Source organism: Onychomys torridus, chromosome 7 (genome assembly GCF_903995425.1).
Source record: "Onychomys torridus chromosome 7, mOncTor1.1, whole genome shotgun sequence".
NCBI lineage: Eukaryota > Metazoa > Chordata > Mammalia > Rodentia > Cricetidae > Onychomys > Onychomys torridus.
This window is the reverse complement of record NC_050449.1, coordinates 57,510,162-57,526,385: the sequence shown is the minus strand read 5'-3', so window position 1 is coordinate 57,526,385 and position 16,224 is coordinate 57,510,162. Positions and strand designations below refer to the sequence as shown.

The following is a 16,224-nucleotide window of genomic DNA, read 5'->3' as shown; positions in this document are numbered from 1 at the left end:
CTGAAGAGGGCACGGATACTGGATCCCCTGGAGCTGGAGGTACAAGTGGTTGTGAGTTGCCTGATGTGGGTGCCAAGAACTGAACCCAGGTCCTCTGGAAGAGCAGCAGTCGCTTTTAACCCTTGAGCCATCTCTCCAGCCCCACCCAGCTTTTTCAGTCTGCATTTTGGGAATTGAACTCAGGTTCTCATGCTTGCAAGGCAAGTATTTTTCAGTCTGAGGCCTTCTCTCCAGCCTCTAGACAGTGAACTTTGGTATTCCAAACCACCTTCTAGTGTCACAACCATCTAAGACTAAGATTTTTATTAACTAGAAGTGAGGGGGCAAGCCTGTAACCCCAGTGCTAGGGGATGGAGGCAAGAGGACCGCAAGTTTTAGGATAACTTGGGTTACCTATTTGAGTTCTAGGCCAACTTGGGGAGGAAAAAAAAAGGAGAAAAGGAGGAGAAGGAGGAGGAGGAGAAGAAGAAGAAAGAAGAAGAAGAACAAGAAGAAGAAGAACAAGAAGAAAAGAGAATTATGCAGCAGAAGAAACATTTGGGGGTAGCTCAGCTGTAGCATGTTCACCTTGGAATATGAGGCCCTAGATTCACTCTCCATCTTCATGACTACCACCACCACTACAAAATACCCCCCAAAAAAGGAGGAGGAGGAAGAGGAGTTGGGGAGGACTCAGGTGGTCTATCTGGTGTAACATGAATCTTAAAGAGTCTTATTATTAATAAAACTCAAACCCGAGGCCAGTTATTGGGGTGAATGCTGGAAGATCAGAGAAGCAGAACAAGCCACAGCTATCTCACCTTGCTAGTTCCTCAGGTGATCCTGTTTCCTCAGGCTGGAAGCTTCTGAGTCTTCCTCCACATGAATCTCAGCTGAACTGTGTTGCTCCAAAGCTTAACTAACTACATGCTTTTTCCTCTTTAGTTCCTGGTCCTCACGCCTTATATACCTTTTTCTTTCTGCCCCCACTCCCTGGGATTAAAGGCGTGGGTCACCATGCTTAGCTGTTTCTAAAGTGGCCTTGAACTCAGAGATCTGGCTAGCTCTGCCTCCCAAGTGCTGGGATTAAAGGTGTATACCACCACCACCGCCCAACTTCTGCTATGGCTTACTCTTCCCATTTTCTAGCTACCATTTCTGGCTCTGTTCTAGTGGCTGTTCTCTGACCCCAGATATGTTTATTTCGGGGAACACACAATATTTCAGGGAACACAATACCCACCACAATCTGGTGGAGAAATTGGGTTTCCAGTCTAGGTCAGCTGGACCTTGTGACACAGGCTCTTAACAATTAGTCCATCCTGCTGAGAATGTCCCCTGTGCAGGAGACCTGGGGTGGCTGGAATAACACCAGAAGGTGGTTCAAGAGGGCTTTGGAAGCACTCCCCATCACAGAGTTAGAACGAGGAGGAATCACCCGCCCTGAGAGACAACCACGGAAAACAAACAAGTGAAGGCAAACCAAAGAGGGTGGAGTTAGAAATTGATTAAACCAACGTGCCCAGTGTCTGTCTGAGGTCACATGTCCACGGGTGATCCCAGGGTCATGTGAGGTGATACGCAGATTAAATCGTCTTAGTTACTCCACACTCAAGTAGATGTGTGTCTTTGTTTGAAAGTGATAATGTAACGAACGTATCCATGCCTTTGTAGATGTTCATTACAAGTGACTTGAGAGCTGGAGCGGTGGCTCAGGGGTTAAGAGCACTGGCTCCTCTGGCAGAGGACCTGGGGTCAGTCCCCAGCACCCACATGGCAGCTCACAACCATCTGAAACTCCAGTTCCAGGGGGTCAGCCACTCTCTTCTGTCCTTTGAGGGTGCCGGATCTGTGCACGATACACAGGCATATATGCAGGCCAACACTCAATTGAAAACACTAAGTATCTTTGATCTCCAACACTACATAAACAGAACACAGTGGTGCGTGCACTTAAGAGGTAAAGGAGGAGAGTCAGAAGCTCAAAGTCACCCTTGACTATATATCAAGTGAGAGGCCAGCCTGGGTTACATGGGGCTCTATCTCAAAAAATATAAATAAATGCCAAATATTATGGGCTCCATCTTCAAATGTTGTTGCATACTCTTCAACATGTGACAGCAGAGCCTGGATCTGTTTTATTATCTCCAGCTCCCCTTCCTCCACTGCTCCTACCCTGATCCACGATGCTCCCGATCACCTAGCTACCGGCAAGGAAGGCCTCATACCAGGCCCCTGCTCTGGCCTGGAGGCTATTCTCTACACACAGTCAGGGGAGCCTATTAAAACAGAAAGCCCCAGCGGCGGCGCACACCTTTAATCCCAGCACTCGGGAGGCAGAGCCAGGCAGATCTCTGTGAGTTCAAGGCCAGCCTGGTCTATAGAGCGAGTCCCAGGAAAGGTTACAAAGCTACACAGAAAAACCCTGTCTCAAAAAAGAAAGAAAGAAAGAGAGAGAGAGAGAGAGAGAGAGAGAGGGAGGGAGGGAGGGAGGGAGGGAGGGAGGGAGAGAGAGAGAGAGAGAGAGAGAGAAAGAAAGAAAGAAAGAAAGAAAGAAAGAAAGAAAGAAAGAAAGAAAGAAAGAAAGAAAAAGAAAAACAGAAAGCCAGCCTGGGCTAAGCGGTAAAACATTTACCTGGGCTCATGGCCCAGGGTCTGATCCCCAACACCACAAGTCAACGACATAACCTAGAAAGTGGGTTCTGCCTCTCCCTTGCTGAGAACCTTCAGAGGCTTCCAACTGACTTAGAACACAAGCCAAAGACCCAGCGATGGCCTGCATGAGCCCACATCTGACCCCAGGATTTCTCTAACCTCTTTACCTCCGTGAAGGCCCTGGAATGTTCTATACACATGCAACCCAGGCATGATCCTGCCTCAGGGCTCTTGTGCTCAGTGCTGTCCATTCCTATAACTTTTTTTTTGTTGTTGTTGTTGTTGTTTTTTGAGACAGGGTTTCTCTGTGTAGTTTTACACCTTTCCTGGAACTCTCTTTGTAGACCAGGCTGGCCTCGAACTCACAGAGATCCGCCTGGCTCTGCTTCCTGAGTGCTGGAATTAAAGAGTGCGCCACCACCACCTGGCCCATTCCTATAACTTTTTGCTGTGGTAGAAAGTACCTCCCTCCCTCCTGAAACTACCACTGTGATCTCAGTGTCACCACCAAGACATCAATTTAATTATGTCACCAATAAAACCTCATTCCCTCACTCCAATGTCACCTTCCCAAAGAAACCTTCCATCACATGCCTCCTCTTTCCCCTTCTTTCTTTTCCTTTGGCCTTGGTGTCTTTATTTCCAGTACTGGGTACTCTGTTTAGTTGTGGTGGGTCTCTTCAAACCAGATTCCATGAGCTCTGGAATTACTGCATTTTGTTTATTGCAGGTTCCCCAGCTCTGAGAAGAGGGCGGGGCACCCAGCAGGAGCTCGACAAATACCACTGAACCCCAAACTCCATTAGAGTATATGCGCATTTTTCCCGCCAAGGGAGAGTCTGTAGGGCATGTATCAGAGTTTCAGAAGGCTGTCTGTCACTTTCAAGTGTGCCCCAACTCTTCCACTTGGGGTTATGCTGGCCAAGTAGATTTGCCTTCCAAAGGACTAGACCCCACCAGCTGGCTGGCTGGCCCTCTGGCTGGTCTATAACTTTCGAATGTATAATTGTTCTCCACAGAGTTCATAGGCAGGACCTGGACATTTGCATCGGTCTCTGTGCGGTGGGTTATGATGAGTCTTCTGGTCAATCCACTTAGTTATGGCGAGAGGTGGCCAGGCTTCCTTATGACTTCTTTGTTTGTTAACTGTGCTCTCTGGATCCGATTCCTTCCTACCACCCAGAAGCAAACTCTGGCTTCTGTGATTTCTGCTGTCTCATACCCCGTTCCTTATCAGTTAGTGTGGAAACTTCCCCAGGGCAAAAGACCAAGGTTTTTTTGTTTTTTGTTTTTGTTGTTGTTGTTTTTGTTTTTGTTTTTGTTTTGTTTTTTTAATAGAACCAGGTGTAGAATCAGGAGATGCTCGCTTACCTGGTTTTGACTCTGCCACCTACTGGTTGTAAGACCAGAAACAAACAGCCTAACCTCTGTGTTTCAGGCACTTTAAAAGAGTCTAGGAAGAAAGAACAAGACCTTCCTTGTATTGTCAGGAGGATGGGAGAAGATGATGCCTAGGAGGGTTTGGCCAGGAAGGATGGAGAGTTCAGTGAAGTGGGGAATTTTAACTCAGCCGACCCACAGATACTGAGTGTTTGGCGGTCAGAGTGAGGCGGGTGCAGTCTCCGACAGGAGGTTTCCAGGGCCCTTGTTCTGATCCACGCTGATGATGTGGGTGGCCTGGCCTGACAAGTCCCCATCTCTGTCCTGGCAGGCCTTTGTTTCAGAGGAGAGAACATGGAACTGTACTGCAGCAAATGATAATGAATGACGGAGTGCTCCCAGGAGAGAGAGTAGAGTGGCGGGGACCGGTGTACATCTAACGGGTCAGGGTCCCTTCTTCCTGGGTGACTTCCTGCAACTACAGAACCTTGAGGGTGGGCATCTGGGTCCTGCCTTCCTCCTTTCCTCTCTTTTCCCTACATCCCAGGGAATCTGACCCTGGCAGTTTAGTAGGGTGGAGGCTGCAGCTCCACAGGCCTGCACAGCTGGACCCCACTGTGCACCCTCTAGTGGCTACAAGGTGTGGCAAGCTCTAAATTGGATGGGCCCAAGAAGGAGCAAGAGTGCTGATCTAAGGCTTATTGTCGTTTAATGTTGGCAGCTGCCCCTACTGATTCCTCTTCCCATTTTACAGTGGATAGATAACCTACACTTACCAAGTACCAAGAAGTACAGTAGCACCAGGCCTACCAGGCTCTGGCCGCAGTGCAGAGATGTCCTTCCTAGACACTGTCCCCACCCTACATCTCCCGGCAAGCAAGTGCCAAGAGACTAAATTTTGCTTTAGTTAGCAGCCCTCTTATGTATTCCTTTATTTGATTATTTATTTAGTGTGTGTTTACGGTGTATGTGTTGTGGGAGTGTACATATGTGAGGCCAGAGGTTGACATGGGGAGTCTTCTTGATCACTCTCTACCTTATTTTTTTGAGACAGGGTCTCTCACGGAACCTAGAGCTCATCCATTTAGCCGGGCTGGCTGGTCAGAGAGCTCCAGGCATCTGCCTCTCTCTGCTCCGGTCTCCCCAGTTCTGGGTTGCAGACCAGTACAGCTGTGCCTGGCTTTTTACACAGACCACTGGACATCCAAGTTTAGGTCATCATGGCAAGCACTTTAGTGCTCTCTAGCCCCTGGTTTAAGGTATCAGGCTTCTAAAGGCCTGCTTTGGTCTCTCCTGGCCTGGTATACGGCAGGGACTTTGGGGGAAGAGGTGTTTGTGTTAGGAGTGAGGGGCAGGAAGGACAAAGTCCTCAACTCATATAATCCTCCAGGGCTGGGGGTGTGGGAACTCTTCTGGAAGTATCCATCCCTACCATGAGGGAGGCTTTTTTGGATTGTCTACAGGTAGGGAACCCCTCTTTCAGGAGTCTTGGTTCCCTTGGTACTCATTCTTCTTTCTTGGCCAAACTGTCCAGGTTCAAGCCCCACTCCTGGCAGTAACAACAGCTTGTGTAGGCTCTTGTGTCCAAGGCCTTGTGCTTAGTTAGTAGTCTATATAATGATGGTTGTCAGCCATCCTCATCTCCAGAGCATTGTTTTAGGGAGTTGTGCCCTCCTAGCACATGGTGATCCAGCAAGCAGGTCTAAGACAGGCAGTACCCTGCACCACATTTGGGGAACCACTCCCCTAAAAGGTATGCTGCTGCGATAACACATGGGTACACACCTCTTCCAGCTGTTGGGGTAAGAACTTCTGCTACCGAGCTAAGGAGCTCAATTATTATTGTAATTTGTTGCTGGACCCAAGGCGACAAATATCTTCATAGAAGAAAACATTTTATTTCTTTTTGTATTTTATTTTATTTTGGGGGACTTTTGGAGAGAGGGTCTTATGCATCCCCAGGCTGGCTTCCAGTTCAATGTGTAGTCCAGGATAGTCTTGAACTTCTTCTGATCCACCTTCTAAGTGCTGAGGCTAATGGGCATGCACAACCCTGTAGGGCTTTCTTTGTATTTTAGGAACCATCACCTTCTTCATGGGTGAGAAACACTAAAAGGCAAGTTCATATGGGTGCTGCCTGTCCACTTATTAGTAAGCAATTATTTCCTAGAATCTTCGTTCTGTGAGGCAGGCATCATCCCCAGCGTTGTCAACGGAGAAACAGTGGTCAGGACTATTCATATTTCACCTTGGCCAAAAGAGTAAGGGGTGGATGTGACAATCGGCCTTCGCAGCACACGAATACCTGACTCCAGGTAAGGCTCAGGGAACGATTCTGAGTCTTTTCCTGCAAACAAGGCCCTTCCCCCAGTGCACACCCAGACCTGGCTCTGGGCTTGCACGCCGCGGTCACGACACCAGCCCCAGAGCACGGGTATCCTAAAGGGGGGGCGTCACAAGTCCGCGCCCCATCCTCTGCACCCCGCCTCCCGCGGGGAGCGGCGTCCAGCCCCAGGCCAATGAGCGTAGCGGAATTTCTTTCATTCAGCTCGGGCCCCCACTCCTGCCCGGAAGGGGGCGTGGCACTGCACCGGGGGTGGGGCCGCGGGGCGCCAGGGGAGGGCGGGGCCGGCCCTGCGGCTGAGCCAATCGGCGCCACGCCCGGGAGGGGGAGGGGGAACCAGGCCTTTTTTCCCCTCCGCGCGGGACCAATCCCGACTTTACAAGCTTGAACTTTTGCCACCCTCGGACTAGCAAGCACGCCCGAGGAGGTACCCCGCCGCGCCGGCTCCAGGGCAGGAGCGGCCTTAACCCTTCCGGTGCCGGGCCCCAAAGTCTGTCCCCAAAACTTGCCCCTGTTTTCATAGTGAAACCTAGCTGGGGAAAGCACGCCCCTCCACACCCCTCTCGTAGAGGCAAAAAGTAAACCCAAAGAAGGGAAAAGGAAGCTCCTGGCCTTGAGGGGGGCCTGGGACGCCAGGCAACCTGGCGGGAGAGCCCAGGCGACCGAGAGGAGCCATCCAAGAGCAAGAGCACTCCCCCCCCTTTACCCCACCCTGTCGAAGTCCCCACCTCCGGCTATCCCGGAGCTCCCTCGATCGAAGTGTTCCCTAGTTCTGGGAAGTGGGTACGTGGAGCCTTCGTGGGTCACAGAAGATCCCACTACCCCAACTTCTCGGCCGCCCCCTAGTCCCCCGGAGACGCACGGCAGGAAGGCGCGCACACACGCCCATTTTTATTACCCCGCGCTGAGGCTGGGGGTTTGGACAAATTCTAAAGTGCAATGCGTGTTTGCAAGTTTGTGCACAAGCCAGAGAGAGGCAAAGGGCTGCCTTGGACTCCGGGTCGCTGTGGGTTCACCGAGCAGAGCTGGGTAGCAGGGTGTGTTTGCTCGTGTACGGGATCCCTCGTATCCGTGCCCAAGGCGCGACGTGAGCTAGAGAGCGAGTCGCGGGCGCTGTAAGCCTCGAGGCAGGGGTGCTGGGGCGGGAGATGGGCGGGGGCCCGAGTTCGTCCCGCCCCGGGAACCAGCCCCCTCGGAGCCTGGGGCTCAGCAATGGGACGTGTTCTCCTTTAAGAGTTAAGAAACTTGAAACCTTGTTTGCGCAACAATCAGCGCCGCGGAGCCGCCAAAGTGTCTAGACTGGCATATGATGGGAGGCAGCCAATGACTCCGCGGCGCTCCTCCGGGGGCCCTCAGTGTGCGTTTGAGGAGAACAAAAAAGAGAGAGGGCGCCGAGCGGGGGAGCGAGCGAGGGAGCCGAGCCCAGAGAAAGAGCCGCCGGGCGCTGCCTCGCCAAACCTCGCTGGGACCGCGGGGCCACCGGGAGGCACTTTGGTGGAGGGGGGAGGGGGGGCGACCTCGGCAGCCGCGGCGCCCGAAGCGACCCAGCACAGCGTGGGGCGGGCTGCGACCTCTGCCTCGGTGGATTGCATTTTTAATTAAGGATTCCTAGCAGCTCTTGGGATTTTTTTTTACGGCTTCCACTCATGTGTTGACACCGGCGTTCAGGAGAGATTTGCCCAAGTGCACCGAGCGCCCAGGACCTGAGACGGAGTTGCTTTTCGTGCGTGCAAATCCAAGCATTTCGGGTTTTGTTTGGGATCTTTTTCTTGCTTTGCTTTTATTTTTATTTTATTTTATTTCATTGCAGGGATCTGGAAGTTATCCACAAGCCTGAGTTTCGGATCCTGCAGGGAAAGCCCATGCAGCGTAGCACTTGGTTTTTGAAGGCAGAGTTGTGCAGACACATTTGGGGGTACAACGCAAGCGCTTTGTGCTCGTGTACCAGCCGCGCAACTTTTGAAGGCTCGCCGGCCCATGCGGGGTGTTTCTAGCATCGCTTCGCCCGCGACTCCCAAAAGGCTCCAGAGCGGCTGGAGTTGAGCAGTCCCGGCCCACTGCGGTCCATGTAGCCCGCTGGTCCCGCGCGGACTGCGGCTTGGCGCGCGCGTGTTCCCGGCCCGGCCCGGCGCGAGCTCCCTCATGTTGCAGCCCTGCGGTGCCCCTTCGACGACAGGCTGTGCGCGGTCTGCACGGCGCCCCGCTGCAGAGCTTCATGTGGGGCTGCGGCCCGCGCAGCCGGCGCCTCGTTGAGGGAACGGACCCCCGGTAACCGGAGACCGCCTCCCCTCCCACCACCCCAGGCGCCAAAGGATATCGTATGTTCAGGTCTAAACGCTCGGGGCTGGTGCGGCGACTTTGGCGAAGTCGTGTGGTCCCTGATCGGGAGGAAGGCAGCGGCGGCGGCGGCAGCGGTGGTGGCGACGAGGATGGGAGCCTGGGCAGCCGAGCTGAGCCTGCCCCGCGGGCACGAGAGGGCGGAGGCTGCGGCCGCTCTGAAGTCCGCTCGGTAGCCCCGCGGCGGCCCCGGGACGCGGTGGGACCGCGAGGCGCCCCGATCGCGGGCAGGCGCCGGCGCACTGGGGGCCCCCCGAGGCCGGTGTCGGAGCCAGGGGTCGGAGCTGAGGGTTCCCTGCTGGATGTGGCGGAGCCTGGAGGCCCGGGCTGGCTGCCTGAGAGTGACTGCGAGACGGTGACTTGCTGTCTTTTCTCCGAGCGGGACGCAGCGAGTGCGCCTCGGGACACCGGCGATCCCCCAGCGGGGCAGTCCCCGGAGCCAGAGGAGGGTGGCGGGCCTCGGAGTCGTGAAGCCCGCTCGAGGCTGCTGCTTCTGGAGCAGGAGCTCAAGACGGTCACGTACTCGCTGCTCAAGAGGCTCAAGGAGCGTTCGCTGGACACGCTGCTGGAGGCAGTGGAGTCCCGAGGCGGCGTGCCCGGCGCCTGCGTGCTGGTGCCGCGCGCGGACCTCCACCTGGGCGGCCAGCCCGCGCCACCGCAGCTGCTGCTCGGCCGCCTCTTTCGCTGGCCAGACCTGCAGCATGCTGTGGAGCTGAAACCCCTGTGCGGCTGCCACAGCTTCGCCGCCGCCCCCGACGGGCCCACGGTGTGTTGCAACCCCTACCACTTCAGCCGGCTCTGCGGGCCAGGTGAGCGCGCGCGCACGGGGTCGCCTCGACCTATGCCTTTTATCTTACCCTTTTCTGTGGCCACCTCTTTGTGGATGCTCTCGGGATACTCCCCGGTACTGGTGGGAGCCTGCAGTGGGCTGAGGAAAGCTGAGGGGTAGGTGTTTGCAACTTCAAATGGTAACTTCACCTGTAGCGCCTGCGAAGTTAGAAAGGGGCATGTTCGGGTTTCTATATGCAGCTTCTGGGACTTAAAGTAGATTGCAGCGTTGTGAAACGGGATAGCAAGCCATGGAGAGGCCAAAGGAGTAGACGACATCTCCCTTTTGGGGGATTCACCCAGTCGGTAATCAGCTTCTAGCATTTGTGTGCATATTCCTATACACCAGCTGTGCTTTTCTGCATCCCAGGTAGGTATGGCTGCGAAACTGTTTGCAGGCAACTCGTGCCCAGCGTCAAAAGTGTGTGCAAAATGTCCCACTTTGCCCTGCAGAATCTCGTTTCCAACATCCTTTGGGGGCGGAATGCCAGGCTCCTCCATCCTCACGGTTCTTAATTCTTGCCTTCAGCTTACCTCTAGAGTTGAGGGTCCTAAGGCACCTGAGACTCAGAGGCTGCTAGCTCTTTTGTTACTAGCCTCTTTGTTCTCTTGGGATCTTCCGCACACACCCTACCAGCCTTGCTTACCTAGGCAGGCTCAGGTGCAGGAGCAGAGGTGAGGAGAGATGAAGGCCCCTGATGGCCGGAGCATCTCTCTCTCTCTCTCTCTCTCTCTCTCTCTCTCTCTCTCTCTCACTCACACACACACACACACACACACACACACACACACACACGTTTTCTGCACCACAGGAAATACCATAGGTGTAGGTGAATACATTCAAGGCATTGGAGGCTTTGCAGGGGAGAGTGGGACAGGTAGTTCCAGACTGTTGGCTCTGGTCAGTTCTTAGACTCAGTGTGGTAAGAGGACACGGACTGGGGAAGCTTGACTTCTCCCCTGTGTGTAGATGAGGACCGGCCTAGTGGTGTGAAGAGAAGACAGTTTTCCTCCCTTCCCTGTGGTTCCTGGTGTGCCTCCCTCATGGTCAGTCTCTCCAGGCTCCAGGTAGACTTTGGGTCGTCCCTGGCTTTCTGTGCCTGGAGCTACAGACAGCTGCTTCCCCTGGAGGAAGCTGCAGTCTCGGTCTCTGGGGAGGAGGACCCTATTTGTGCGTGTATTGACTTCTCTCCTTGTTTTCCTGGTAGGAGCTGGATGGTGGGGCCCAGGACACTCTTCCATAAGGCCCTAGTGGGTTTTTTTTTCCTGTGACTAAGTCACAGTACTAACAAGTTGGTTGAGCATTTGTTCTGTACCAGGTACTGTGCGTGTAAAAGAGAGAGAGAGAGAGAGAGAGAGAGAGAGAGAGAGAGAGAGAGAGAAGGAGAAGATTCATGCTGTCAAGAAATCCTCCTGGGAGGTGGGAAGAAGTGGGAAGGAGGTAAGGGGGTGGGGCTAGGTCAGTGGTCTGAGCCACCGGGAGGGCTGTGGGTGTGTCTGTAATTGGATCACCTCTGGGAGTGCCACGCCTTTAACCTGGAGCAGCCTCCGAGGAGGGGGGTGGACCTAAAAGAGGGCTTACTCAGGTGGGTGGACCGGAGAAGGAGGAGCAAAAAGCTGGAGACCTTAGGCCGGACCCCACTCAGTTCCTACTCTTTGCACTCAGAACTGGCCCTGCGTGGCCAGGGAGAAGTGGAGGGGGACCTGATGAACTATCTATAGTATCTGGACCTAGGCTCTGTCCAGACAGTGACCTTGGATGAGTGTGTATGTGTGGGAGGGCTCTAGAGACATTTCAATTCTACTGAGCATTGGAACTTAATTCCCTGCTTCCCCCAAGAGGCACTTCCCCCTGGGGGTTGGGGGAAGGCATGCACCACGAACCTATTCCCTGCCTCTGCTGGCCACGAACCCAGGAGGGCCCTAGTCAGCCAGCCGGGGGCACCGCTGAGGACTGTGGTTGCAAGAGTTTCCAGTATGCCCGGTCGACCCTCTTGCCTTCTCTAAGAGTGGGGACTGGGGAAGCCCTTTGCCGAGTACCCCGCCTCCGGGGCTAGCCGCCAGCCTGGCTCCTCGAAATGGGCGGGCACATAGCTGGGGTTCAGCCGAGCGCGTCCTGATAAGGAGACCGCTCCTCCCAACTTTCCAGCTCAGGGAAAAGGGCTGGGGCATGGGGCAAGCAGGCATGCAGGCAGACAGACTGTCTGATCGCGCATACAACTAGAGCAAAGTGCATGGGAACACCCAGCACCGGTCATTCGTGCATGGCCTCCACCCCCCAAGGACTCCGGGTGTCAAGACGTGTGGGAAGTACGGTCCCCTTCTTTTCTGAGCCTGGCCTTCTGCCATCTGTAAAGTTCTGGGTTGGCCTGAACAACTGAGGTGAAGAGGTGACAGGTTCCAGGCCCCATGGGCTTTGTCTTAGAAACTGGTGTCCTGAACACCAGGCTCAGTGCGTGAGAGAGTCTGGAGGCCTCTGGGGGCGATCTTTCCTGGGCCTTTCTGGTTAGGACTAAAGGCAGCGCTGAGCTTAGTGGGTTGCCTATGTGGACGGAAATGTGGAGAAATACTTTAATCACAGCTCTGACCTGTTTATAGACTTCCCTTCTCCTGCAAGTAACCATTAACTCTGGAATGAATCTCCTGCTCTTTGCTTCCCTACTTTTTTTTTTTTTTTCTGTAATTATATTCAGTAAATTACTATTATCCAAATTGTGCCCGGGAAAGAGAGAACTTCTAAAGGGCTGGAGGAGGCTGCTTAGGAAAACACAGGGTTCCCAGGCCAGGCCTGGAGGAATTAGAACGGGCTAGAAAGTTTTTCCTTTTATTTGGCCTGGCATTATCCCTTTGAAATGAGATCAATTTCAAGTTGGGCTTGCCGGCCCCGCCCCGCCCCCTCGCGGCCCCTCGGCCTGTCTGTCTGCTCCCCGCTCCTCTCTTGGAGGTGAGGAAGCCGTGATAATGCCCAGTTTGCCTCTTGCTGGCGCCAGCCGGCTGCGCTGTTTATCTGGCTGCTGGGGGAATCTGGGCAGTTAGGCTCCTTGGCCTTAAAGCGCCAGGAGCTCCTTTTCTGTCCTCCCGATCCTCGGGCTTGGGGTTGGCGGGTACCCAGGAGGACCCCTCCACGCCCGCCCGGCCTGTCACCCCTGGGGAGGGAGAGAAGTTGGAGGCCCAGGCAAACACGTGTATCTTGTCCTACAGCAAAGAGCTGCCCTGCAAAGATGGGTGGGAAGTGATGGAAACTCCCGCCAGGCTCAGAGAGGGGCTGTGAACTTTCTTCCGGCTTCAAATGTAGGTCTGGATCCCAGAAGGCTAGGTAGCCCCTGAGGGCTGGGGCTGGACTGGGCTGATTGATGCTGTTGGCTCCTGACTAAACTACTCAGCTTTTGAAGGAAGTTCGGGGATTCTTTTAGTCCATGCCTAGGGCTGGAGGTCTGAGGGGCTTGGAGTTTCTGAGGTCTTTCACTTTTTTCTCTCATCCATGTCCAGTTCTCTCAGAGGATCCTGCAGAGACTGAAGTGTTCTGTTAGAGTTTACATGTGTAAACTCAACATGACTCTTAACAAGAGCTAGGATAGAATCTCCTAGACAGTGAATGGAGAGCCAGGGGTCAACTTGAAGATTCTCTTCTGATCCTATGTCTTAACCCAGTGGAGGGCTCGCCTAGCCTGCCTGAGTTAAGTGTCCTGTGGTTCCATTTTCTTAAATCCTGGAGGCTGTATGGGAGGGGAGTGGGAACATGGCAGGTAAGAATTACTGGTATTGTTCCCAGCACATCATTCATAACAGCAAAATGTGGATCCAACCCAAATGTCCATTAGCCGATGGATGGATAAACAAAGTGTGATGTAGCCACACAATGGAATATCATCCAGCCGTAAAAAAGGGTGAAGTGCTCGCCCATGCCAAGGCCTGGATGAACCTGAAGAAAGTTGTGCTGAGTGAAGGAACCAGGCACAGAAGGCTCTATAGTGTATAGCGTATGATTTCATGGACATGAAACTTTCCAAATAGGCAAATCCATAGAGACAAAAAGTAGATTAGTGGTTGCCTAATTAGTGGGGTTGGAATATAGGAAGTGATTGCTAATGAGGATAGGGTTTCTTTTTGTGGTGGTGAAAATGTCCTATAATTAGATCATGGTGATGGTCACACAACTCTTGGAATGTACCCCAAACAACTAAATTGTATGCTTTAAGAGGGTGAATCTTGTGATCTGTGAGTTTCTCCCCACTTCCCTCCCATAAGCTTGCCTGGTCTTGGTCTCCAATAGCAATAAGAGGGCTTGTGTAGCTGTCTCCCAGCATGGCCTTGGGTGGGTCCTTTAGGCTGGATGTCAGGTGTCCCACTGATTAAAAAAAAAAGGAGTTGAGAGCTTTTGTTTGGTGGTGCATGCCTGTAATCCCAGTGCTCAGGAAGCAGAGGCAGGAGGATGCATCATGGCCTTTGAGGCTGGCTTGAGCTATGCATTGAGACCCTGTTTTAGAGCCAAAACAAATAAAAGTTAAATTAAAAAAGAGTTGAGTTTGGTGGAGCCCCAACCCCTTTCATCTCTGATATGTTAGAGCTCTGTATTCAGGGCTGGTGACTATAAGCCTTCTTTTAACTTTCTAGAAGGATCTGTGGTTAGACGAAGTCCCTGCTAGAAGCTTAGCTGTCTTTCCCTGGCTGCATGTCTGCACTTCTGGCTTATCTGTTTTCTTTCTGTCTCACGGATGATGTTAGGAGCCTCTACCTCAGGTGTGACTGTGGGTAGTGGGTGCTTCGGAAGGAGGAACATCATGAGCACTTTAAAATCTCTGTAAGAGATGCTGGGGATGGCCAGGGATATGCCTGTAATATGTTCAGAAGGCAGAGACAAGAAGAGGGTTAGTAGTTCAGGGTCATCCTTGGTTATATACTGAATTCAGGGCCAGCCTGGGCTAAATGAAACACTCTTTCAAAAAACTCAGAGAAAGCTTGGGTGGAGAAGGCTGGGATTGGTTTTAACACTCCAGCTGGAGACGGGTGTGGAGGCAGATGTCTAGCTGTGTCCTGGGTTTCAGGGGCTGTAAAAGAGGGTGTGTACCAGACATGGTTCTGGCTCCCCAGCAAGTTCCCCAGGGAGTCACATCCACTCACCAGGCCTCAAGTCTCCTCTATGCCGTGGGAACCCAGGCTCAGTCCCCTCTCCCTCAGAGCGCCAGGCCTTTCCATGCTGGGCCACTGGACCTCTCTTGGGTTTGGCCTCTGGGCTCAGGACGATTACAAGCAGCTCTTACTAAAAGCATATAATCTTCCTCCCTGTGTCCTGCTTGAGGTCACTGGTAGGTGCCCTTGGATCTCCGATCCTTTCTCCCATGCTTTTGTCTTTGCCTGGAGACCTAAGTCAACACTGGGTGCAGAGGGGCCCTTTGGAACAGTGAGGCTGAAGTCAAGCCTGGGCGCAAATCTCAGCTCTGCCGTGATTGTCTGGGGTGGCAGGAGGCAGTCAGTTTCCTCGTCTGCAAAATGGGAATGTGGATACCATCTTAGGTATTTATTTATTTATTTTTATCTCTGAGAAAAGATTAAATTGGAGCAGGTGTCTGACAGGGTGATTAACCTTCGTGTTCTCGAGGGCTATAAGAATTAGAGATGGGGCTGGATAGTTGGCTCAGCAGCTGAGCACTGGCTGTTCTTCCAGAGGACCCAGGTTCAAGTACCAGCACCCACCATGTAGCAGCTCACAAGTGTCTGTAACTCTAATTCCAGGGCTTGTGACACCCTCACACAGACATACGTGCAGACAGAATACCAGTGCACATATAAGTAAATAAATCTTAAAAAAAAAAAAAAATTAGAGACAATAGAGAGACTTAAAAGTGCCTGGCGTAGAGGGAATGTTCAGATCTCTTCAGTGTCTTTCCCTATTTGACCTATCCTGTGACCCCTGTCTACAGAGAGTCCCTGCTCTAGACTCAGAGCCTTGACTTTGAGGAAGCCACTTCTGGCTGCAGAGGACAGGTTGGCAGGCGAGGGAGGCCTCCTTTGGGTGTGTGGAACGCACATAACTAATGCTCCTCTAACTAATGGTGCCTTATTATAATTGCGAAAACACTCATCACCCCGTGTCGTTCCTGATACCCACCTAATAATAGTTATCACCCCTTTATTACTGTGGAATCTGCTTCAGCTTGCCATCTGATGGGGTTCAGGTTCATTAGGGAAAATGGAGGGTCATTTCATTCACCCAGATTGTTACTTAGTTTAGCAAATTGTTACTTCCCGGTAAAGCAAGAGCCTAAGAAATTCCTCTGAAGACAAAGTGTATGTTTTGAAGGAGGAGTATTTTAGGCAAATGAAAGACAGCCGGAAGGAAAACACCATAGACAATCAGGAATCTAGAGTCTGAGCTGGAAAGCTGGGACCCACCCCTGGCCTTTCTTTACAAAAACAAAAACAAACAAACAACCGAGAGAGACTGAGGCCAGAGTCTGGAAGTACCTGGCTTAGAATGTGAAGGCCTCCAGGGCCCCAGTAGCCACCCAGGAATGGTGGTTCTAATGTGGATTAAATACTTTTTAAAATTTATTATTGCCATCATGTATGTAGTGGGGGTGCAGACATGGCATGAAACACATGTGAAGGTCAGAAGATAACTTGAGGCTATCTGTTCTCCCTTCCACCAGGTGGGTTCTGGGGATCAAACTCAGGTCCTTAATCTTGGCAGCAAGCTTCTT

The 16,224-nt window shown here is 52.6% G+C and overlaps 1 protein-coding gene across 1 annotated transcript in view; it reads left to right on the top strand.

Moving 5' to 3' along the window:
* Positions 1-7,631: 7,631 nt before the first annotated feature.
* Positions 7,632-16,224, top strand: part of Smad6 (SMAD family member 6) — a 72,497-nt gene continuing 63,904 nt past the window's right edge. The window contains exons 1-2 of the mRNA XM_036193089.1: positions 7,632-8,081; positions 8,169-9,504. Of these exons, the coding sequence (XP_036048982.1) occupies positions 8,679-9,504 (826 nt within the window). The 5' untranslated portion in view covers positions 7,632-8,081; positions 8,169-8,678. The remainder of the gene's footprint in view (positions 8,082-8,168; positions 9,505-16,224) is intronic.